General features: G+C 42.9%; 1 protein-coding gene across 1 annotated transcript; it reads left to right on the forward strand.

Annotated features, from left to right (window-relative positions):
* Positions 1–16227: 16227 nt before the first annotated feature.
* Positions 16228–26258, forward strand: LOC307092105 (myelin-associated glycoprotein-like; the record flags this gene model as incomplete). The annotated part of the gene is made up of 5 exons (XM_079759001.1): positions 16228–16267; positions 16754–17104; positions 17474–17740; positions 24776–24869; positions 25536–26258. The coding sequence occupies 5 exons, from the start codon at positions 16228–16230 to the stop codon at positions 25585–25587; spliced, it is 804 nt and encodes a 267-aa protein (XP_079615127.1). The 3' UTR covers positions 25588–26258.
* Between the last annotated feature and the right edge of the window lie 636 nt (positions 26259–26894).

The following is a 26894-nucleotide window of genomic DNA, read 5'->3' on the forward strand; positions in this document are numbered from 1 at the left end:
CGGGCATGTTATGGTTTGGTTTCAATTGTTGGTTTTTGGCTTGGTAGGTTTGATTTAAGAGATGGATTAGATGATTTACACATGCACACAGTACTCTACATTCTCCCTTTTTTGTATCTTTCCTCTTTACAGCTTTCCATACATTTACAAACTGTTGACTGCTGCTGAAGTTGTTGGCTGCTGCTGCTTGATGACTTCAATGTGGTATTATTCTGTGCGATACTATTTTAAGTCTTTGCAATGTGGTTTGATTCTTTGCAATACGATTTTAATTCTTTGCAATGTAGTTTTATTCTATTTAATACTATTTTAACTCTTTGCAATTCTATGCACTCCGATTTTAATTCTTTGCAATTCTATGCACTATACGATTTTATTTCTTTGCAATTCTATGCACTCCGATTTTAATTCTTTGCAATTCTATGCAGTCCGATTTTAATTCTTTGAAATTCTTTGCACTACGATTTTAATTCTTTGCAATTCAATGCACTACCATTTTAATTATTTGCATTTATATGCTCTGTATGATTTTAATTCTTTGCAATTCTATGCACTATACGATTTTAATTCTTTGCAATTCTATGCACTCCGATTTTAATTCTTTGCAATTCTATGCACTATACCATTTTAATTATTTGCATTTCTATGCTCTATGATTTTAATTCTTTGCAATTCTATGCACTAGGCCTGACTGTACAATAAATGCAATGGTGTTGGGAGCGTTTCAACTGGTAGCTTGGAAGGTAGTTTGCTCCAACGCAACTGTGTTGGGAGCGTTTCACCTGGTAGCTCGGAAGGTAGTTTGCTCCAACGCAACTGTGTTGGGAGCGTTTCACCTGGTAGCTTGGAAGGTCGTTCGCTCCAACGCAACTGTGTTGGGAGCGTTTCACCTGGTAGCTTGGAAGGTAGTTTGCTCCAACGCAAATTTGATGGGATAGTTAACCTGGTAGTTTGGATGGTAGTTTGCTCCAACGCAACTGTGTTGGGAGCGTTTCACCTGGTAGCTTGGAAGGTAGTTTGCTCCGACGCAACTGTGTTGGGAGCGTTTAACCGGTAGCTTGGAAGGTAGTTTGCTCCAACGCAACTGTGTTGGGAGCGTGTCACCGGTAGCTTGGAAGGTAGTTTGCTCCAACGCAACTGTGTTGGGAGCGTTTCACCTGGTAGCTAACCTGTATGTTGTATTTATTCATAGTACTTAATTGTGTAGCATCTGCATTAGCTAGCTATCACTGCTGTACACGGGCAATGGGTTAGCTTAGTGATTGTTAGTCCTTGCACTTGGTTCTATGAATGGGCTTGGGTCTCCAAGCCCGGCCCTACTGGGGTCAGGTCAGGCCCCGATGCCAGCATTGAATCTGGACGCACACAAACACACAAACATACACACACTACATACTCCATTACAGTTATTGCCATTTAGACTGATTGCATTAGCGTGAATGCAATCAAATCAGATCTGATGGCATTAGCCCTGTTATCTCGTCATATGATATTACATTTTTAAATGTAATATTTCCAGGATTTGGATCGACCTGGGCCCTGTTACATTTCTTTGGGGAAAAGCCTCAAATTTGAGAAGGACCATAGAAAACAGTTTGTTTTCATCAATTTGGGAGACCGCTTATCTCGTTATGAAGACGTTTGATAGGTAAGGAAAATGAGAGCCCGACAGGACAGACTAATAAACCAAACAGTAGACATCAATAATTGCAATAATCACATTTCCAAATGCCTATATTATACCTAGTTCGTATGTGACCCAAATACAAAATACAAAACGTACATTAATATTTGATCATTTTTATTCAATACAGGTTTTTCATGTGCTGCGTTCGATATGGAGGGAAGCTGTTTATCGGCTCGAGCTTCTCGCGTGTCACAGCCATCCCGTTCTCGTTCTCATTAGCTCTTAATTGTGTTCACCTGTGTCACATGCATTATTTTGCGTTGCTCCCAAACACAAATTAAAATGGTCCCGCGGTTGCTTTTGACTCAACAATCCGGACAACGTGGCCACCAACGGGGGAGCGACGAACCCCGCAGTGAGTCACCCATCGCTTGTTATTCCATGAGCTGGTTGAAGTTGTTTGGTTGTGTTTGGCTGCTGGCTTCAGAACTTGTGAATGTGTCCACCCCGTGTCCCCTAAACCTAACCTGATTTTTACTGCTCGTCTGTTTGGTTTTGCTCATTGCATGTTTAGTGCGGTGTTGTAGGCTGTTTTTGAGTGCATTGTTGCACGTGTTTGTATGAGGCCTAACGGGGGATGACTAAACGACTGACTTTACTAACGCTGCGGACCGCTACAACACCGACAACCTGTCTGGACACTGGGAAGGGTGTGCTCTTGAAACTGGACGCAAAATGGAAGAACACCTGCAACTATTGTGAAAGTTCAACGTTTGGGCAAAATTGGAATTGGTGAAAGCAAACAAGCGCAAGTTAAATGGTAAGTAGACCAATTGGCGAATGCAACTATTTTCGCCAATTGCTTTTTTGTTTCACAGCACCACTGGACTACTGAACATCCCTAGTGGAAATGACATGGGTGCAATTCTGCATTTTACAATTTGACGGCACAGCACCTTGTGCCGATGCCTCACCTCCCTCAGGAATCCACAAAAAACTGGAAGTTCTGGAAAAGCCCAGAACGGATATCTGGCAAACCGAAATTAGGGCGAGTGTGTGAAGCTGTGACCTCAAACTTCCACAATGGGGTTTGTTTTCGCTCCTCCCGTAACCCCACTGGACTGGTGTTTGAAAAGCTGTCCGACTGACTTCACTAGACGAATGACTGCGGGCATGTTATTGTTTGGTTTCAATTGTTGGTTTTTGGCTTGGTAGGTTTGATGGATTAGATGATTTACACATGCACACAGTACTCTACATTCTCCCTTTTTTGTATCTTTCCTCTTTACAGCTTTCCATACATTTACAAACTGTTGACTGCTGCTGAAGTTGTTGGCTGCTGCTGCTTGATGACTTCAATGTGGTATTATTCTGTGCGATACTATTTTAAGTCTTTGCAATGTGGTTTGATTCTTTGCAATACGATTTTAATTCTTTGCAATGTAGTTTTATTCTATTTAATACTATTTTAACTCTTTGCAATTCTATGCACTCCGATTTTAATTCTTTGCAATTCTATGCACTACCATTTTAATTATTTGCATTTATATGCTCTGTATGATTTTAATTCTTTGCAATTCTATGCACTATACGATTTTAATTCTTTGCAATTCTATGCACTACAATTTTAATTCTTTGCAGTTCTATGCACTATACGATTTTAATTGCAATGTGGTTTTATTCTGTGCAATATGATCTGAAATAGGGGCAGTGCGGTTCCTTTATGATTTGCCTCAGGTGGTCTCCTTTTGGTTCAATCCATCTAAACATGTAAACGCAAGTGAGACTTGTGTTTACATGACACTCGGAAAACAAATTATTGGGTTAGTCTCAATATGATTGGATTTTTAAGATGTACCTTAGTCGGACTAAATTGGAAAAATCGGGTTCTCATAGTCGGATTAAGACCTAGATTATTCGATTGATGGTCATTAATCATGCATGTATACGTTCAATCGGATTTTGCGTTTTGCGCATGCTGGAGATTTTTTCCCGGAGCCGGAAATAATCTAGACATTGTGTGGTCACCGTCAAACGGCCAACACTATGGAGAGGTCAAGGAGCAAGACTCACTTTTGGTCTGACGAGGAAACTCATGATGTACCAGTTAAAATACATCCACAATTTACAGTTTATGGATGGGAGGAAGTCTAGAAACTGATTTATTTAAAAAGGTGGTTGAAATGGATACAACGCCACCTATCGTACCGGGGCATGACATGCTTCGGCCATTGAGTCGATGTGTACACGGACAATTGCAGTTGTCCAATTGGGGAGCATATTCGACCTATGGCTGTAAGCGGTGCATGTAAACACACTGACTGTACAGTAAATGCAACGGTGATGGGAGCATTGCACCTGGTAGCCTGGAAGGTAGTTTGCTCCAACGCAACTGTGTTGGGAGCGTTTCACCTCGTAGCTAACCTGTATGTTGTATTTATTCATAGTACTTAATTGTGTAGCATCTGCATTAGCTAGCTATCACTGCTGTATACGTGGAATGGATTAGCCTAGCGATTGTTAGTACTTGCACTTGGCCCTATGAACATCTTTACTGTACCGACAGCGATGTATTGTTTCACTTCTTATTTTAAATGTACTGAAGGAAATTGCGACTTACTTATGTAAGTCTTTTTGGTTAAAAGGGTCTGCTAAATGTAGCTTTGATGGCAGTTTTCTCCAATGCAACATTGTTGGGAGCGTTGCCCCCGTAGTTTGGTATCGCTTCCTCAATCAGTTTGCAGCGTTACAACCATGTTTGCCGTTTTTCCAGCGCATTTGTTCTTTGAACTTTGCATAAAATTGACATTGACTGTCTTTTTGGAATTCAGGTTGGCAACCCTAAACGCCTTCACCGGCAAATTCAGATTCGTAGTACTGCAAATTTAAATCTTTGACAAATTTTACATTTCAATATTTTGTCAAATTTCACAAAGTCCCTTCGAAGATATGTACGAACATCAGCAATGGAGGCAAGTAAGGTTTTTTACTTGAGCTAAATGGTTTGATCTATAAAAACATCAGGTTCTCACTGTACCATAACCATCTTGCTAGATGTGCGTCATGCTGTCTTTCATATTACTTATTTCCAAGGAATTTAAGCATTACAAATTATTTATGAACAGTGGACCATGCAATACATGTCTTGGATTATTTTTGTTCAGGGGTAGCGTTGGCCCCTGAACATTTTAATTTCAAGATCAGTGTTCTCCAGTGTTTGTCAAATTCAGGACTGGCTCTGGAGGCTGTAGGTGGAGGGAAGACCAGGAATGGTGCAGCTCTGCAGATGCTGAAGGGTAAGACAATGGAATGCATTTATTGATGGCTTGCTTGGATTGTTTAGATTGTTTAGAATGACACGGACAGCGACTCATTGTACAGATCTAAAGTAATCCATACAGATGTGTTCATTCTGACTGGCTGTTAAGAAAGCATTCTCGGCCACTAGGACTAGTCAGGATGTGTATTACATGTGGCTGGCTTTTGAGGTTGGGAGAACTATTGTAATTAGTTCTATCAAAACAGCCCACTATGTACTGTGCTGTAAAAATGCATGTAAAATACACTATTGACATTTGAGTGAAGTGTTGGACTGCATTAATGGGGAGAAAACAAATGTCCAGTGTGCAAATGGATCACGTGTGTTTCCGAAGGGACTGAGGCGAAGCAGTCGGAGGTCCTCGCGGTGGCGGTCAGCGGGAGGTGTCAACACCAACCAGCTCCTCGTCCAGGAAAGGTGAATTCTTCAGACCGATTAAAGGTTCAATAAAGTAAATCTTATCATCTAAAAAATCTAGGACACATTAGCTTGGTTTATCAGCAAATTGTTGCTGGGTTTTTGGTCGACCAGAATAAAAGTCAATGATGCTGAAGAGCGCTGCTCAGGTGAGTACCCCCCCCCCCCCATTTGTTCGAGAGAAGGTACATGGAACGGATGACCTGTTAAAATGCTAGGGTGATCAACTCCCAGCAACGGTACCGTATCCCCTACTTCATAATATTGCAACCTGTCAAACCCAACGCAAACATTTCGGGAAGCTTTCAATGCATCTTGACAATGCCACTGTTGGATACATTTACACTTGGTCGGGGCCATTGTACACAAATAATCAATCGATACCATCCCAAAATAATGCTCTCATAGTGTGTGCTTTTGATTTTTTTTTTTCGCTTAGTCAAACTGATATTGGCTAATGCTTAAGGATCGTAAAAATGAATAATTGCCCTTCCCGGTTACACAATGCTTGCTTCCATCCTTTGTATAATTTTTATATCTACCCTTGGTGTATATTTTTTGCCCTTCTTGATGTGACTAATTTCCACTTGGGATCAACAAAGTACTGTTTTTTTCAGGTCACAATGGAAGAGCAGACGGCTGTGCAGCTGCCATGGTGCAGAGACCCAGGTGAGAACTTTGATAAATGGTTACTTCATTCTTAAATGGACCAAATGGCAATAACATAATCAATCCCAATTTTCATAAAAAGGTCGACTCTCTGGGAATAGCTCAACTGACTTGTATCAATTATGCATATACATTTATTGATGAAAGATGGTAATCCAGCACTGAGGATTTTGATGTTGTTGCCGTAATGACTTGAAGCCTTTTCTGTCCTGTAAATCGATATCAAATCCAACATAAATTACTGAATGTAATGACCTATGTTTGACGCCAGATGCTGCTGTTACTGTATTTAGGTGTCTTTGATTGGCCTTCACGTTTGGTGATCTAAATGTCTTCTAAATCGGGAGCCTGACTTTACTTTTTGCCTTCAATTTATTTCAGAGTACGATGACCCAACAGTTGATCTACAACAGTGGCCTACTCCCCATCCACCCTGAGGATCCCTGGCTACACCTACAATCCAATCTACACCAGACATAACCACTCGGAGCTCAACAACTCCTACAACTCCTCCTGCCTGCTACACGCCATACTGTTACCACTTTACCATTTTAACTTTAAAACAAAGTACTGTAATTCACACCATGTTGTAGGAAAAGCATGTTTATTAATGATTCATACATTTTATTTCTGTGACCCCAACTATTGTATTTCTAACCCAGTTACCTCGGAACCCTCTTTCTAAGGGAGCGACTAAAGGGACAAAGCTGAAGCAAACCTGAGATTAACAATATCGCTAATCTTTCTTTCTACTGTCCTAAATTGAATCATATAAAATGCCTAAAGTAACTTGTCTAACAAAACAAAAAGCCAACCTAATACCCAAACTTAACCCTCTAACTAAAGATCTCAAATGCCTAAACGCTCTTACCTTAACCGAGTACCTAAACTGAACCATCTAACTAAACATCTCAAAGGCCTAAACTCGCTTACCTCAACCAAACCTAATACCCAAACTTGACCATCTAACTAAAGAGCTCAAATGCCTAAACTCTTACCTTAACCTAGTACCTAAACTTGACCATCTAACTAAACATCTCTAGTACCTAAACTCTTTCCTAATACCTAAACAATCTTTAATGCAATCACTAATGCCTAAACTTAACCAACCACCAATAATAAAAGTGAACCATCCTTAATCTTAAACCCAAACCAGACTTGTCCCTTGGTCGCTCCACTTTGTTTCTTTAAAGGCATCTCTTTTCCCCCGCATCTGTGTTTTATTCCTTGAGGACTTTAAGTACTGCAGATGATATTTAAAAACTTGTTTCATTAATAAAGATACTTCGCCTTTACAGATTTTGTTTTGGGGAATTGGGACAGCTGAGCAGCTTAAGCATCCTTACTTTTGAATCTGATCTGACGATATCAATCTTAAGACTATGAAGCCAATAACATAAGGCCGAACATGTGAAAAGACAAGGTAGGCAATGATCGAGAAGTCAACAAGGAGTTGTAAATATTTAACATGGAACCAAATGCCTATTTATTTGATCTGTTACCAGGCTGTCGCAGTAGGGGAATCTGAAGGAGTACCATACAGTGTTGCATGCATTCTTGCTAGATTGCATTATGGCTAAGACCATTGATTAAGATTGTTAATTTGAAGAATATGAATAAAGAGTACTTGAAGTGTATTAAGTTTCTTTCAAATTTGTCACAATAGGGAAATCTGTTTTGAATGCTTCTATGTGAAGTGGTTATTGGTACTATAAAACACCAAGAATAACAGGCTATGTATGAATACTGACCACCATATTTTCTGTTTGATAAAACAAATTGAAAAATAAAACACTATGTAGTCATCACTCACCCTCAGGCTCTTGTCTAACCCTGCTGGGCACACCTTGTTGGCACTCTTCGTCGCTGAATGCCATTTGACCTAGAAACTCTTCTTCCTCCTCTCTGAATGGCTGGGATTTCCTGGAAGACTTCTGGAATGATCTCCTGGATGACCCTAGTTCTCCGGAACAAAAGAGACATACTTCAGAAGACCATGTATATTCATAAAAGCTGCAGTTCGTAAATGGTGACAAAGAAGTCCTTATAAGAGGAAAATGTAGGAAAGAAAACTGGTATTGGTGACAATTCTTAAGAGACAACAGAAGGGTACTATTCTACTGGGCTAATCTAATCAAAGGTGATGCTGATTCTACTGGTCTAATCTAATAAAAGGGGCTGCTGGTTCTACTGGCCTAATCTAATGAAAGGGGATGCTTGTGAGGCTATCGGTTACCATCTTCATCGTTGCATTGGGATTCGCTTTCCCTGTCCGGTAACATTTCATCGCAAGAGCTCAACTTATTGGGGGAGGCATCTCCTGGTGGGCTATGGGAGCTTCTTGTTTGTATCACGCTCCCCTCACCACCAGATCTGGAGTCTCCGTCTGAACGCCCGGACTCCGTTTGAGGAGCCTCCTGCTTGAGTTCATGCATTGCAGCGTTGGTGTTGCGTGGTTTGCGCATGGGCCTATAAATCGGCTCTGGGCTGGCCGCTGTCGGAGGAGTTTAGGGGAACGTGTGTGCAGAAAGGAATGGAGAAGAAAAGCCGGTGAAAACAAGTAGGAAAACACTTGATCACTAGGACAGGGGTATTGACAAATAAGGGGATTTCTGTTTAAGACCAACAGTTCCTAATGCATACTCTCAGGTGGGATGTAGAACGCAACACTATTTGTTTTAGATTTATTTATTTTTGTAAAACCAGTGGGAAGGACGGTATAATTGAACTATCCCTGCTGCATTCAGATGCCAGGGTTATACTCTATTGGGAGGTTTATGTACCAACTACTCTCTAAACTTAGGTCATATACCCTCTTGCGGTAGGCCAGGCTTGTCGTCATCCTCAGTGTTTTCAGCCCCTGGCTTTTTGACCTTTATAAACCTACCCTTGCCATATTTATTTTCTGGGAAGGAGGATTGAAGAAAAGTCAGTAGCGATTTCAACCGCGGCAAAGCAAAGGTGGATGCGTCTGAGCCATAAATGGTATTTCTGACGCCACTCATTGTGCAGTAAATGTATGTTATTGTGACAGGGTGTTAATGTTATATTTTATAAAGTGATGAGAGCAAGAGGTGAGAGCGGGTTTTAAAGGTAGAAAGCAGAGGCGAAGCTAGACCTTTTTTGGGTGGGCTCAAGCCCACCCAAAACCTGCCTTAGCCCGTCCTATCGTTTCGACCTCAAATTGAATATTCCACCGTTTTTTTTTTACACAAGCAACGAGAGGATGGATGCTGTACAGTACACTAATGAACGGGCTCAAATGGGCTAGTGAAATCGAGCGCAACATTCCTGCAGGAAACTCTCACCTCTGATTGGTGGGTGGGCGTCTCCTGTTTGACAAATCCGAAATGCAGCTCGAGCGCACATAACATAGTTTCTGCTGTTTCGTCCGTCATAACATGACCAGGTAATAATTCATTTTAAAACCTTGACATAATCTGTTAGATATCTATTAAATGACAGTTGACCGCAAGGCGATTCTATCTATGCCTCTTCTTGAATTGCTTCATGCTTTAGTCGGGCTTGTAATGGTCCGTACTCCGTAGCATGATAAGCTAAAGCATGATAAGCTAACACACCGGCGCCGAAGCGCTGCGGTGCGCAGTGTGCACGTCAAATGCCGCCCCTAGCACCAATAGGAAGCGTCGCGCTCCAGCACCGTTGTGCTTATGTTTTGAAAGAAGCAGATCACATAGTCGGTATAGGCTACCATAACGTTGTACCAGTTGTTTTATGACTACATATATGGCCCTGATGCCCATGATCATCTGTTTGTGCTTACAATGATAGTCATTTTAATTCATAGTTTCTTTATGCAAATTTCTGCTTTCCATAGATGGACATACGTTCTTTTTTTAAAAGAAGTCAGCCAGGTGAGATAATATAAATCTAGCAACAAATAATGTGTTAGCCTTTATTTCTTTGTTGTTAGTTGTTATACTGTATTACTTTGTATTTTTTGCTGACAGCACGAAGAAGGGGAGATGAGGAGAGGGAGAAAAAGAGAGAGCAAGATGAAACAGGTGATAACATTATCAGGTAGTCAAGAAGACATAATAAGCATATTTTTGACCACATTTATTGCATTTGCCCATATTTATCTACTCAATCTTTACAAACTGCTCTGTCCCACTGCACATGGACAGGTTATAGTGTAGGCCTACTTTATTTACCTCAGACACTTGCCCCTCGGCTTGTTTGCTTTATTTATTTTTTTGGAAAGTTTATAACGACTTCCTTACTAAACGTTTGAATGTATGTAAAGAGCGAGATAGGAGCATGGAGAGAGTGCGAATGCAAAGAGGGCAAGAGCAGGATGGAGAGATGGGGGACACACTGAGGGTGGGAGACCTGGAAGAAGCAGGTGAGAAAAAGGCATTGATTGTTATAGGGGCAAACAACCTCACTAACTATATAAAGAAAGCACATTATATCTAAACTTCATTTCATGGATGACTGTCTTTAAATATATATGTTTATGTTACTAAGGAGAAAGAGAAGAGCAGAGAGAGTTTGGAAGGTGAGCAGCAGACCAGAGAGGTACATAAAGAAGCACAGATAGAGGAGCAAGTGGAAGCAACAGTGTCTGCAGATATGGCTTGTAATTGAGGTGATAAGGACACTGGTCCTAAACAACTGAAGCTGCCTCAGTACCCACGAGATCAGTTTGGAATACAAAAGAGAGCCTTTCAGTCTAACTGGTTCCAGAGTTTTACTTGGCTAGAATATTCATTGAGAAGAAATGCTGCATTCTGTTTTGCTTGTAGGGTGTTCGGCAAGAGATTAAAACAGGAGGAATTTGTGAATGGTGGGATCAAAAATTGTAAACATGCACTGAGCATGTTTCAGAAACATGAAACCACACAATGCCACAAAGACAGTGTACTCTGCTGGCATAGCTATAAAGCAAGTAAATCAACAGGCAGTGTTCTGCAGCAAATAGAGTCTGCAAGTTCCAGTGAGATAACTGAGAGAAGGGAATACTTGAAACGTATTGTGGAAGTGACACGTATGCTGGGGAAACCGGGTATTCCATTTAGGGGTCACGATGAATCACCTGTGAGCAATAAGAGAGGGAGTTTCTTGGAGTGCATGGACCTCCTGAAAAAGTTTGACCCTTTCTTGCAAAGCTACACGCCTCCAGCAAACACAACCTATCTTTCATCTGACACTCAGAATCAAATGATAGTGTTGTTCACAAGAGGTTACAGCAACTATTGTTCGAGAGATGAGGAATTCAAAGATGTATGCCATCATGGCCGATGAGGCCAGGGACGGAAAAACAGAACAGCTGTCACTCTGTGTGAGATATGTTGCAGATGGTGCTCTAAGGGAAAGGCTCCTATCCCTTACAGACTTAAAATATTTTGATGCTGCGTCAATATGCATTGCAATTGAGAATCGATTATTAGTGAATAATATTGATGACTTGAGATGTGTGGCACAGACTTATGATGGAGCAGCTGTCATGAGTGGGGCACTGGGGGGCGTACAAGCCCATTTTCGAAAGAAGCACCCTGAAGCCATGTATGTGCATTGTTATGCACATGAATTAAATCTCGTCTTATGTCACACGTGCAGAGCAGTTTCTGAGGCCAAAGATTTTTTTGACATGCTGGAAAATGTCTATACTTTTTTCAATTCTCCTCTTGTGAACCACCACATTTTTGAAGAAACTCAAAAAAATCTAGGGTTGCAGCAAACTGAACTTGTCCAGTTATCCAACACACGCTGGGCATGTCAACTGGGTTCCGTGAACGCAATACTTGCCAACTTCCCTGCCTCTCCACTATTAACACACCCCTTGCTGTGGGAGTGAAGGCAAAACTCTGTAAATTCTCTTCAATCTATTTGCTGTTTGTTTTCATGGAACATGCTTGCAGTATATAACCTGCTAGATGCAGAAATGTTCCCCTCTCTCAAGGCAACTATTCAGGCTGCAATAACCATACCAGTCAGCAGCTGCAGTTGCGAAAGGTCCTTCAGTGCTTTAAGACGTCTCCATACCTGGCTCAGAAGGACCATGGAGCAAAAGAGACTCCATCACCTAGCAGTGATGTCTGTTGAGAGTGTTCTGGAGAAAATAGATCCTGAACGAGTGCTTGATAGATTTGCCTCCTTGAAAGTGAGGCGACATAGTTGAGTGCTCCCAAAATAGTGGTCTGTCCCAATAGTATTAGTCTAGTACAGGTTGTACTTGTTTATTTTTTTGGTTGTATTTTTGTATGTTGATACAATATTCCAATATTAATTAAACAATATTTTTTTGAAATTCGCATTTTACTTTGTCTTCAATTTTTTTTTATCCATTTTCCATATATACCATATATAGTGTACTTTGAAAACCAATGTGTTTCAGTAACTGTGTAAATACAAAGAAAATGGGCAAATACGGTCATTTCTGAGATTCTGTCGACCAATCAACGGACGTCGTTTTAGCTTGTTTTAGAAAGAAATTGAATATACCTCAAATTTGTTATTACAGTATTACCCTCCCTTCATCCAAACAGTCTTTTTTTCTTTCATCACTTTAGTGGCTCGGAACTGCATTATTTAGCTCACACTGCCATATATTGGCTTAGACATGCAACAGCATAATAACTAAGAAAATAATGGTCACAGAATCTTGGACAGGACAAAAGAAAAATCATGGATAATATAATACTACATTTACAACAGTGTTGTCTATAACTCAGATAAAAAGATTAAATTATAAACAATTTATTTAGAGACTAGCCAACATGTGTTTGATCCTTTCCTCTTGGATGAAATACTTATTGGTATTATGAGTTTAACTGAGGTTAAATTGTTACAAAACGTCTGTGCTTTTCTGACAATAAACAGGCAGACTGTTTGAAAATATACAATGTGTTAGATTGATAGATAAATAGATAGATTTATCCCCCACCAGATTCAATTTAGGATCTCAGGAAATCACATCTACGATATTCAAAATCCAAAATCCTTTATATACTTCAAATACCCCTGTGGCTTCCTTGGGGCTGAGCACACCCAAAAGTCAGAACCTAGAATCGCCCCTGGTAGAAAGGTTTCACAAACTGTCTTATAAAGGTTTAGATGCAACATAAATCATGGGAGCAAAGAGGAAAACGCATTGTTGTTTTTTTTTAAAGTGTCCGAACAAGATAATCAACAATGAAAGCTGTGGTGAAATGCTGTAAAAATAAAAAGTATATGATTAAATTGTAAAATGCATGATAGTGACAGGAATGACAAAATGTCACCGTCTGGTGGGTGTGGAAATTCAGTAATTATTGGGTGAACTGTTTATGTACTTGAACGCTGTAAGATGACTTCACCCTTAACCAACATCCCTCCCTCACTTCAAAACCCTGACGACTTTCTGAGAACAACCACTGACTTTGACACTTTGTGGCTCATAGCTCATCTGTTGAACACACACAGATTGTCTGTCTCATCTGTCGAACGCACACACATTGTTTATGGCTCATCTGTCGAACGCACACACTTTGTTGAGTTGTGACATCTAGGGTCTTTGATATTTAACCACTAAGAAAAATTATTCTTACAGCTAATTTTGTCCCATTTGTTTTTTGTATGTCATGTAAATGAGAGAAGTGCAGATATATATCGACTTTAAAGCGATGTGAACTGAGGTTAGTGGTTATTGCAGAGAATATCTGAAAGAGGAAGTAACATGTGAAGACTATTACTGTAGCCTTTCACAATCAGCCAATCACCCCAGGAAATGGAACACCTGGATCTTGTCCTCCGACTTCATGATAAAGAGCTAATGGTACTAGTCTCTCTGCACTGGTATGGCCTCTCTGTAATGGTACGGTCTCTGGTCAACCTGGGATACCCACTGCCAAGAACACACACTATCAGTGTGATTAACACAAACGAATAGACAGACATCGATCAGGCGCACACACAATACACACACAGTACACACATATTTACGAACACACACAAACACTTGTGGTCCACCTCCTGCTCTCAGTCTTTGTGTCACGACTCAGAACGGGAATCAATTGCAGATTAAAAGGTTTTATTCCCAAACAGTCCAGCAGGCAAATCAGATTCCAGGTACAGGCAGGGTTCGTAAACAGGCAGGCAGGCAGACAAATACAGACGGACAGGTACGGGCAAGAGATCCAAAACCGATAGGCAGAAGACTTTGTCCAAAACAGGCAGGGATCAGAACCGGGAAGAACAGTAAACCATAACTTCTCTTTAAAAAGCTTCACGCTAGTCTCACTCACGTGGCAGTCAGGTAGCAAACAGTACATACCGAGACGATCTGACAAAGTGAACAGAAAGGGCAGTGTTTAAATACTCCACCATCAATACCCAATGTGTTTATGTACTTGAACGCTGTAAGATGACTTCACCCTTAACCAACATCCCTCCCTCACTTCAAAACCCTGACGACTTTCTGAGAACAACCACTGACTTTGACACTTTGTGGCTCATAGCTCATCTGTTGAACACACACACATTGTCTGTCTCATCTGTCGAACGCACACACATTGTTTATGGCTCATCTGTCGAACGCACACACTTTGTTGAGTTGTGACATCTAGGGTCTTTGATATTTAACCACTAAGAAAAATTATTCTTACAGCTAATTTTGTCCCATTTGTTTTTTGTATGTCATGTAAATGAGAGAAGTGCAGATATATATCGACTTTAAAGCGATGTGAACTGAGGTTAGTGGTTATTGCAGAGAATATCTGAAAGAGGAAGTAACATGTGAAGACTATTACTGTAGCCTTTCACAATCAGCCAATCACCCCAGGAAATGGAACACCTGGATCTTGTCCTCCGACTTCATGATGAAGAGCTAATGGTACTGGTCTCTCTGCACTGGTATGGCCTCTCTGTACTGGTACGGTCTCTGGTCAACCTGCGATACCCAGTGCCAAGAACACACACTATTAGTGTGATCAACACAAACGAATAGACAGACATCGATCAGGCACACATTCACACACACACATAATACACACACAATACACATTACAGACATACATATTTATGAACTGTTACGTATTTTAAGCACATAAGCTGCCCCCACATAGCCACAAGGGGAGCAGGACCAACATATAAGCTGCAATAACTACTCCAGCCACAGATGGCAGCACCTTTAGACAGGTGAGGAAGCCGGAGCCAATACGTCACATAGGCCACGCCTACTCCACATAGGCCACGCCTACTTGATACAAACGGGGAGCGGGAGTCAGATGAGGTCAGAGACATATGGCAGACCCCTTGAGAGCCCCGGGGAAAGCCCCCCGGGGCTGTAAGATAGCTCTGCGGTATCAATCTCCACGCATGTTAAATACAATTCCCTCCTTTTGCGTCAAAACAAATAAAGTGAGTTAAAAGCGACCTGGATTGAACTACTTTCTTCAAGAACACGACAGAACACACACAAACACTTGTGGTCCACCTCCTGCTCTCAGTCTTTGCGTCTGAACTGTTTCCTTAAGACTGGTTTCAGCACAATGTCCACCCTCTTATGGTCTATTAATATTAACTCTCTCTGTCTTCTATTTCTGTACCTCTCTTCACCTCTCTCACTCCCCTTCACCTCTCTCACTCCCCTTCACCTCTCTGCCTCCCTCTCACTCTCCTCACCTCTCTCCCTCCCTTTCACTCCTTCACCTCTCTCCCTCCCTCTCACTCTCCTCACCTCTCTCCCTCCCTTTCACTCCTTCACCTCTCTCCCTCCCTCTCACTCTCCTCTCTCCCTCCCTTTCACTCCTTCACCTCTCTCCCTCCCTTTCACTCCTTCACCTCTCTCCCTCCCTTTCACTCCTTCACCTCTATCCCTCCCTCCCTCCCTCTCACTCTCCTCACCTCTCTCCCTCCCTTTCACTCCTTCACCTCTCTCCCTCCCTCTCACTCCTCCACCTCTCTCCCTCCCTCTCACTCCCCTTCACCTCTCTCAGCTCATTTTGTCCCATTTGGTCATTTTTTAGAGTAACTCCATTGTTGATTGTATGTCATGTAAACAAGAGAAGGAGAAGTGCAGATATATATGGACTTTAAAGCGATGTGACCTGAGGTTAGTGGCTATTGCAGAGAATAACTAAAAGGAGGAAGCTACATTTTGCTGTAGCCTTTCACAATCAGCCAATCAGCTCCCCCTGTCCTAGTGATGGCTATAACCAGACGCTGAGAAGCAGCTACGGAGCAGATGAAGATGAATCCATGGACACTCTCTGTGCTCCTGCTGCTAGCTGGTAAGCTGTAATGCTTCTTCTGTTTACTACCGGGAACGTGTCGATACACAAACTGGATCCAGCTGGCCTATTGGCTCAACCTAGAGCTCTTTCTAGAGTCTAATGGGACCCCAGCTCTACCACTAAACACAGACAAAGAAGGACACTTTGATCAGTTTATTGTTCCATATGTTATAATAAAATAGCAGTGATGATAATGCATTGTCTTCTTAATGGGCCTCATCCAAAAAGCTTTCATAACAAAAGAAGAAAACTGTATAAAGTGTGAAATTAGACACAATATATAATATACTATGATATAAAACCAAACACATTACAATATCAACGTCACACCCTGACCTTCTCAGAGCGTCTTCACCATCAACCAGTCGCTCTCATTCTCACCGTGACGGTGAAAAGCTCACCTTGGAGAGAGCATGACCTCATGTGAGACCCTCCCTTAGAACCGGGCTCCCTGTTGTGACCCCGACTGTCTGCTTCCTCCAGGGCCGCTGGGGGCGGACCCTGGCTGGCACGTGGAGTACCCTGACTCCTTCTGCGTGGTGGAGGGCTCCACCGCCACTATCCCCTGCAGCTTCACCCACCCCGCGGGGCTCCGGGTGGGGCGGGTGGTCTGGTGCCCCAATCTTCAGTTCTGCCAGCGCCTCGCGGCCAACGTGTACGACAGCAAGATCGTCCGGGCCGACAGAAAGTTCCGGTACCTGGGGGACCTCGTCAGGAACTGCACCTTAAAGATAATCAAGACAGTGAAACGGGACACTGCAAGGTACCGCTTCCACTTCGAGACCAACGGCGATGGGTACACCGGACCGAAAGGAGTCATCGTCAACGTCACTAGTAAGTGTTACTTCTAGTACCTTCACTAGTTAGGTTTACATCTAGTATTGTTACTAGGGTCGGTGTTACTTCTACTACTGTCCCATTATAGTCAGACTATAGGAAGAGACTAGACTTGGTTCCCATGGGGGAGGGATTAGTAGCTTCCTGTAGTCAAACTTGAGCAAGATGTCCTCACCCACCTGGGCCTCATGAGATGTTTCTGGATGTCCTGGAAGACGCTTTGGATCAAATACATTTTATGATTTCTTGTATCCACAAACTGACAGTGGTAAATAGGCAATGATCAGTGATGACCACTTCAACTGAAGGGTTTGCTTTCATTCTGTCCAGTTGTAAAAAACGTCCGTCTCACTGTGTCTTCAACAGATGGAGAGGATGTGAAGGTCAGAAGCTCCGTCACTGACAATGTGGTGAAAGAGGGCGGTCAGGTCACACTCACCTGTACCTCAGCCTGCTCCTTCCACCGATTGGACGTCCACTGGTACAGAAATGGCCACGCCCTTTCAGAGACAGGCCCCGCCCTCCACCTCAGCAATCTGACCAATGACGACACAGGGAATTACACCTGCTCTCTGGACTCCAGTGGGCAGAAAACCTCTGCGCCTTGGAGTCTGGTCGTGGTGGAAGATGAAGGTGAGCCCCTCTGTGTGTAACAGGATCTATGATATGCTGTGCAGGTTTAATAGACGGAGACACTCGTGCTGCCGGTGTGGCCTTGGGTACTTTATTACAAGCTTGTTTACATTTCCGGTGTGACGCACGTGATCCGCGGGTCAGCTGACAAATAATAGTTGCGCGTTCACGTGATCGGCGCATTGGGAATGCAGGTGTATACTTTGGAAAATGTTTAAGTTTAAGGAAGAGGAAATATATAAAAGCATTGTTTGACTTTTTGGAAGAAACAGGTTTATATGATAGGATATAGTGTGAATGAGTGAGTGTTTGGATATTTTGCACCAACATGTGGATGCCAATTGCCAACCGCCGTAAAACACCAAGAAGAAGACGTGATCGGCGCATGCTTACTGAACATTTAGCGTGGCAGCATGGCGAGCGGCGGAGCGGAGGAGTTGGAGAGGCCTGCATTATTTAAATCAGCTGTATGGGAGCACTTTGGCTTCCCTGTGCACTATAATGAAAACGGAATAAGGGTGGTGGACAAAATGGCCACGGTGTGTCGGCATTGTGGCACCAGAATGCCATACGACCACGGCAACACCTCGAGCATGGCCAGCCACGTGAGGAGACATCATCCCGATGTGTCGGGAGTAACTGGAGGAAAAAGAAAAAATTCACTGCAACTGCTTCTCCCCGATGCATTTAAGCAGTGCTTTTCTGCGAGCTCTGACCGGGCAAAAGCCATCACCAAATCGCTTGGGGTGTTTATAGCGGCAGACATGAGGCCATACTCCGTTGTGGAGAATAAAGGCTTTAAAAACATGATTAAGGTGCTTGAGCCACGGTACGAAATACCCTCGCGCACCCACTTTACAACCAAGATCGTTCCCGAACTTTATGAGGAACAAAAAAAGATTATTGTGGATGAATTATCTAAGGCATCCTCCGTTGCCCTCACTACAGACGGGTGGACCTCTAGAGCCACTGAAAGTTACGTGACGGTGACTGCGCACTACATAACACCGGAGTGGGAGATAAAGAGCCCAGTGCTGCAGACACGCCCACTCTACGAGAGCCACACCGGCACAAATCTGGCGCAGGTACTGACAGAAGCAGTAGCAGAGTGGAAAATAGAGAGGCCAAAAAACAACATCCCAGTCACCACAGATAATGCCAAAAACCAAGTAAGTGCAGTGAAGGAAGCTGGACTGGGGCCACAGATAGGGTGCTTTGCCCACGTGATTAATTTAGCATCCCAAAGGGGAATAGCATCACACAAGATGGACAGACTGCTTGGGATCAGAAAGGTGGTTTCATTTTTCCACCGCAGCACAACAGCAGCTCATGTGCTTAAAACAAAGCAGGAAATGCTACAGCTGCCTACTCACAAGCTGATACAGGATGTCCCAACAAGGTGGAACTCCACGTATGACATGTTGGAGCGCTATCTTGAGCAGCAGGCAGCTATATACTCTGCACTGACTGACAAGGCTCTGAAAAAAAATATCAGAGACATTGTCACCTTGTCTGATGATGATGTGAAAGTGGCAGAGGAGGTCCTCCAGGTGCTCAAACCACTCAAAATGGTTACAACCCTATTAAGCACTGAATCTGCTCCATCTGTATCCATGGTCCTACCCCTAAAAACAAAGATTATACAATCCATGGACCCATGTGAGGGAGACAGCACCATCAGCCGGGATGTCAAAGCTGCTATTAAAGCTGACCTGAACCGCAGATACACTGATCCCCCCGATCTACAGAACTATCTACATAGATCGACTGCACTGGACCCAAGATTCAAGTCCCTGTCTCACCTAGATCCTGCGTTAGACCTGGGCGTTCGAGGCTATAGCCCCGGATCTTTTGGGAATAGCCCCGGATCGCTGTGCCGTCAAAAAAAAAAAGATAATAATAATAATGAGGAAAATAGCCCCGTAGAGCATACTTCTTTGTGGTTGTATTACCAGCAGCCACAGATCCAACATTGTAGCCAGTGAAAACAGCAAAATTCGACGTGTCCATATATGGCGAATTTAGAATAATTTGTTGCAAAATGTTTGCAAATTCAACGTCGGTATTCTTTCCTCTCTATGCATAGCGCATCTCGTCGATATTACTGTTTCGTGCTGCTAGTCTTTTAGTGAAATCAAAGCGTGTTGAGGAAGGACAGTAATAAAATATATTTTGTAAGATGGATATAAGAAGAGAGACCCGCAGTGAAATTCAACCCGGTCCACTTGACATCGGGCAGGTGCATGACAGTGGTACCGTAAAACTTCAATAGCCCGGGCTTTTATTTGTTTCAATCACTGAACTTTCGAACAAAACTCTTGCTCAGCAAAGATGAGAAATACTATCAAATGTATTATTTAAAGTCAGTATGAATATTGGTAACCTACGTCGAATAACGCCTGCACGCATGCTAGCACGCACGCACGCACGCATGCACACACACACCACATGCACGCACGCACGCACGCCGTCCGGTAGCCTGAGCTGTGCAACCACAACCTCTCACTCACTCTACACACGTAACACATACAATCTGTCAACGTCGCAACCAATTCAATTTAGTCTAGAGGGGAGTAACTGAGCGCCCCCTCCTGAAGTGGTACAGCCCAGGTCGGCCTTGAACTGCCCATTGGTCAGAAAGACGTAACAGCTAATGACAACATTGAACTCTCGTGCCGGCTCGAACAGAGTGACCCACACACCACACACACACACACACACACACACACACCACAACACACATTTAAGGAGTTTTTCACCCGCTCCGTATCCAGCTTGTTCCACGCTTTAAGCACCCAGGCTACTAGTATGCGGCGAGCTGGGGCTCTCATGTTCCCCCCTGCGGTGTATTCCTTGTCCGCATTCAGTTGCGCGTTCAGTTGTCATACGATCCATGCAGACTGGCTTTGAACGGCTGATTCCATGGATGTACTTTGCGTGTGCCGTGTTTTCCCGCCGATGTGGGGAAAGCATATGGTTATGCTTTTGAGAGCTTAAATAAATGGACTATATAAGTTGACTATGAACAATTATTAGCTTAACATTTTGTTCATCAAATTTGACAACTGACAGATGCAATATTGTAGCCAGTGAAAACCGCACAATTCTAACGTGTACATTTATGGGCAGATTTAGAATAATTTGTTGCAAAATGTTGCAAATTGTATTCTCTATGCATAGCGCATCACGTCGATATTGCTGTTTAGTGCTGCTTGCACAGATTCAGGAGACCCGCAGTGAATTTAACCCGGTTGAATTCATTGGGTAGGCGCATGACAGTGTTTATTTGGCAACAAGCTTTTGTAATGTCTCATTTTGGCTTCTGGTGCATGTAGTGGCTAAAACTGCCTTCTGGTGCATTTGCAAATTGCTCTAAACATATTCAGTCGATTAACCACTCTTTGACAGAAAGAACGAGATCTACGCGTGTTTACTGTTGAAACGACGGGCGTTCGCTCCGTCTTTACTAAATGCCATCAACAGATACAAAACAGTTTTACTCTCCCTCAATGCTACGGCATAACAGCGCCCTCTATAGCAACCAATGTCCTATGCATCTCTAATAAGTATAAGCAATGAAAACAAGTACACTAAACAGTTATTAAACTAAAAAGCAAAACTATGCAAAACAATTAGTTAATCAATATAATAAACAATCACTAAATATTAATCTAAATATATAATATCTAAATCCTAATAATATCTAAGTCTAAATTACAATATGGCAAAATGGCACTAACATTTCCGGCCCCTAATTGCTCATCATGGGGATGACAATTACCTATCTAAAACTAAAGAATAATTTTGCATATTCTAATTCCTTCTGTCCTCTTTCATAGGTCTAAAACAACATAAACAACCTCGACCAATCTAGGTGAGGCCCACAAGATGGGCAACTATGGAAAATAATAAAGTTCTAAATAATAATGTCCTTTATTGTCCATGAGATTCTTCCATCTCGAGCAGGAGACACAACTTATCTATGGGTCTCTCTAAGGTGCTGGTCTTTGTTTTGACAAGGAACCGACGGACAAACCCTTTGGCATCGGGGATTGTCTTCTCCACTTTTCCCATTAACCAGGACCCTCTTGGAGCCCTCTCGTCCACGATTAGTACGATGTCTCCCTCTTTCACATTTCTCCTCTTCTCCAGCCACTTCTGCCTTTCTTGCAGTAGGGGCAAGTATTCTCTGGACCAGCGCTTCCAGAAGATGTCAGAGATATAATGCACCTGCCTCCATCTTCGTTTTGAATATAGATCCTCCTTCTGAAACACACCTGGAGGGAGTGCTGGTTTTCCATTGAGCAGGAGAAGATGATTCGGCGTCAGTGGCTCGAGGTCGTCCACATCATCAGATGACTTGGTAAGGGGTCTGCTGTTGATCACTGCTTCTACTTCACACATCACAGTTTGCAGACATTCATCATCCAGTGACTGGAGCTTCAGAAGGTTGGTAAGTATCTTCCGGACTGTTCTTATCTGTCGCTCCCAGATACCACCGTGATGCGACCCGGCAGGCGGGTTGAAGATCCAAGTGACTCCTCTTTGCAGTAGAGCCTCAGAGATCTGGGACTGGTTCCATTCTTTCATCGCCGGCGGATCTCATGTTCTGTAGCTACCAGGTTCGTTCCATTATCGGATCTCATAACCTCCACTTGTCCTCTTCTGGCTATGAAACGTCTCACTGCGTTTATACACGAGTCCGTGTCAAGAGAGTGCGAGATTTCTATGTGGACTGCTCTGACTGTAAGGCAAGTAAACAAGACTCCATAACGCTTGACTTGCACGCGTCCTCGCTTTGCTTCAAAGGGGCCGAAATAGTCTACACCGACGTTAGTGAACGGTGGTTGGTCAGGCAGTAGACGATCAGGTTGTAGATTCGCCATCTTCTGTTCACTCAAAGCAGCTTGACACTTCCGGCATTTCACACACTTTGAAAGCACACTTCTCACCGCTGCATTTCCTTTACATATCCAGACCCTTTGTCTCAGCTGAGCAAGGGTATGGTTTCTCCCTCCATGTCCGATTTCCTCATGAGCGTTCCTGATGATTAGGGTAGTGATTTGGTGATCCTTGGCCAGGATAGCTGGATGCTTTGTGTGTTCTGGCAAGGCTGCCCGGTGCAATCTTCCACCAACCCGGAGAACCCCATCTTGGAGGAAGGGATCCAGTTTCATGATAGAACTACTTCTCTTGATCTTTTCACCTTTCTGCAGAGCGCGAAGCTCCTCACGGAAGGTGTGACTTTGGCTGAACTGAATGATCACAGTTTCTGCTCTTCTGATGTCCTTGACAGTCAAACGGGTTCCTTTCAGGATGGATCTCCATTTCTGCATGTGGTTCTCAACTGCCTTGATTTTCACAACTTGACTTTCTGAAGACTGGGCTTGCGACTCAAACGTCTTCCTTGTTACGCACAGACTTCGAAGCAGCTCCTTCAGCCTCAACATCCAGGCGACCGCCTTCTTCAGACTGTGCCAGTCGGAGTAGTGATGAGTCAGCTTGAAGAGAGGGTCTGTGCTTGAGTCGACAGTCTTGATGATGTTCACACTGGTCGTACACTTCACATCAGCATCGTCTTCACTTATCTCTCTTGAGAACTCTGATAGGACAGGCCAGTGAGACTCACTCTTGGCTAGGAAGTCAGGACCTTCAATCCAGTTCTGACACTTTATGAATTGCTCTGCATTCAATCCTCTTGATGCGTGATCAGCTGGGTTGGAAGTCGTGTTGACATGCTTCCATTGTGCTGGCCTTGTGTTCTCTCTGATTGTCGACACTCTGTTCGCAACAAATGTTTTAAAACGAGCGCCGTCGTTGTATGTATCGAAGGACGATGGTGCTATCTGTCCATAGCACAGACTCTTTGAGGTCCATCCGAAGCTCTCGCTTCATGATCTTATCCATTTTCACCACAATGGTAGCCGCAGTGAGCTCGAGGCGTGGGACTGTGACTGGTTTAAGCGGCGTCACTCTGGCTTTTCCTAGAAGAAACGAGCAATGAACTTGACCGTGGCTGTTCGCGATGCGGAGGTAAGTGACGACACCGTAGCCCTTCTCGCTAGCGTCTGAGAAATGATGCAGTTGTGCTGACGTTACTGGACCAAATCCCTCTGGCTTGATGCACCTCCTGACAGAAAAGCTAGCGAACTGGCTCAGATCAGACAGCCAGGCGAACCATCTGTTTGCCACATCTTCTGGAATCTCTTCATCCCAGGAAAGTTTCATTCGACAGAGACTCTGGACGATGGTCTTTGCGAGAAGAATGAACGGAGACAGGAATCCAAGGGGGTCGTATACTGAGCTTACGACAGAGAGGATACCTCGTCTGGTGATGGGCATGCTTTTCACGTGAATACGGAACTTGAAAGAATCTGATTCTATGCACCAGTCCACTCCAAGGGCCCTTTCCATGGGTAGTTCATCCCTGTCCAGGTCTAGATTTTTGATCTCCTTTGCTCTCTCTTGTTCGGGAAGTGATGACAGCACTTTGCGGCTGTTACTTGACCACTTGGTCAAGCGGAATCCTCCACTCTCACACAGTGCAATGAGGTCCTTGGTTAAGGTAATAGCTTTCTTCTCGTCGGACGTTGAGACCAGGCAGTCATCGACGTAGAAGTGCTCTAGGACTGTAGTTACTGCTTCAGGTGATGACCTGTCTTTTCCATCCTCTGCAGTCCGTCTTAAAGCGTAGTTAGCGCAGCTTGGGCTCGACTTGGCCCCAAACAAGTGGACCACCATCTTGTACTCGCTCGGAGGCTGACTCAGATCTCCCTGTGGCCACCAGAGGAATTGTAGAAGATCGGTGTCCTCATCAGGGACTCTTGCTTGATGGTACATCGCTTCAATGTCGGAGATGAGTGCGATGTGTTCGTGTCGGTAATCTAAATTAATTGTTTCTGAAATGATGTCATCTAATCTAATCGAACTGTATCCAACACATTATATAATGCAATGTAATCTCACTGTTATTAACAAAGTGATCTAAACTATTCTATTTGTATCTGAAATAAATGTGTTGTTTTACAAAAAAAGGCAGGTTTGACTGGCGCCTGACGGTGTCGGTGGTGGTGAAGGTGCTGTTGGCTGTGTTCCTTCTCCTCCTGGCTGGGCTGGTCTACGCTAAAAGGTACTCGAGCACTACTAATCTGTTCAACTAGGCGTAGGGAATGCAGCCCACTGTGGAGCTCAGCGGGAGAGATTGCAATTACCACTTATCATGATAGGTCGCCGAAATGAAATCTTTGAAAAATGTCCAATTTAATCTTAAAGTGGAAGATAAATGACATGCCACCAGGTGTGAGTGTGATTAGCCGTTACATGCCGTTTTGAAAATCTGCCCCTTATGACATCACAAGTGGGCGTGTCCACCTAGATGTGTGCTGGATAGATGAGCAACGTTTGCTACAGTCCACTGGGTAGGCTGGTAGACCCAAAAGCATCTCCAAACGCACACACACACACACACACACACACACACACACACACACACACACACACACACACACCTTAACCCTGATAATCAAGAGCACCTGAACTGGAGTTCAGGGTAGAGTTGATTTTTAACAAACTGTTTGGCGTAGACTCGCAAAAACGTAGGGTTTTAAATCTGTTTTTCCATATAATTTATTATTTGAGTAACTGACAGAATGGCATAGAATACTATGTTGAGATCAAAGTAGACATACTAAGATGTTTGAAACAAAAACAGTGTCACTGGTTCACTAGTTCAGTGGCACTTAAAGCGTAGTAGGGAAATGATGAAGGGAATCTGAGGTTTGCTTCTGGGTGACAGATCAGCCCCTGGACCGGAACATGAGATCATCTACAGCGAGGTCGTTGGCTGAACCAAACTCAAGCAGCGACTCCTCTTCCTCCTCCAGTGATGACGAGATAAGGGACCACTGACGACATCATGTCTGTTGTCTCTCACAGACTTTTTGGTTGAGTCTTGTTCTTTTCAGTTTCTATTTCTGCTTGTAACATTTCTGATGATTTCAGTGTTTTTATGCATTTGAGTTTTCTTTCTTTATTGTATGATGTTGTTTATTCTGAATATACTCAAGGTTGTCTGAATAACGGTGAGGTTTGTAAAGACTGGTTCTTCTCCATTCTGGTCCTGATGACTAGGCTACGTTTAAAAAAAATACTTCTTAATTTAGTTTCCTGATGGAATGGCCGCTCAGTCTTTCATGAGCTTGTTCTTCTGTTAACTGACAGTATTTATGCATTCATATCTTTACAGTCTATGGGTCATGTAGGCTTACAAAAAGATCTGTCATGTTCTTATCATCGGTGGTTGCTGTGTTAAAGTGAAGCCATTTTAAATACTAATAAAGTTAAGGGGGGGCAGATAATCACCCTCACCACTGTGGAGCTAATATAAGAAGGGGGAAGTATAATTCACTGAAACTCAGCAGGAACTTTGTCTGCTGCCATGTGTGTCGAAGTCCTCTCTGCTCCGAATACTATTATTAAGATAGCAGAAGTCATATAGAATTGAACGAAAGTCTTTTTGTGAAGCATCTGTATAAAAATACAGGTATTATTGTTATGCATAACCCAATTTAAACAAAATTTTTTTTAGACAAATCTTTTTGGGAACTGTATTAGACCTTTCAAGTAGGCTATTAAAATATAAAAGTTTAATTATTACCTTATTCTAAGCATACAGTGTATTTTCATTTGGATACAGCTGTTAGTTAGCCTAATGATTTCTCAATGCAAATCAGACCAGCTAATCGGCTAACTGAAAAAAAACCATGCCAATCTCTAGGTATAGCAAAGGGTATTTGATGATGTGGGGCTATTTTAATTCCAAAGGCTAAGGGAACTTAATCAGGATGCATAGTATCCTGGATCCATGAAATAACAGGCTTTTAAAAAATAAAATCTTCCTGCCTTTATGGGAATTTAAAATAGGGGTGTCTATACTAATGCACCCTGTATTTTAAGGGAGAACATTTATTTATTTACGATACATTATTCATTCACAAAGAAAATTGGTGTCCTTAAAGGTTGGATTTTTCATCTTTGTTTAATTAAGGCATTAAGATCAAATTTTTTTTTTTTAGATCGATGTTTTTATTCCTCTCTTTAGTTAACTTTAGCATGGGTGCCTAAAGTTATGCCTACCACTGTATGTATGTATATA

The sequence above is a fragment of the Pollachius pollachius genome, assembly GCF_949987615.1.
Source record: "Pollachius pollachius genome assembly, chromosome: 1".
Taxonomy (NCBI): domain Eukaryota; kingdom Metazoa; phylum Chordata; class Actinopteri; order Gadiformes; family Gadidae; genus Pollachius; species Pollachius pollachius.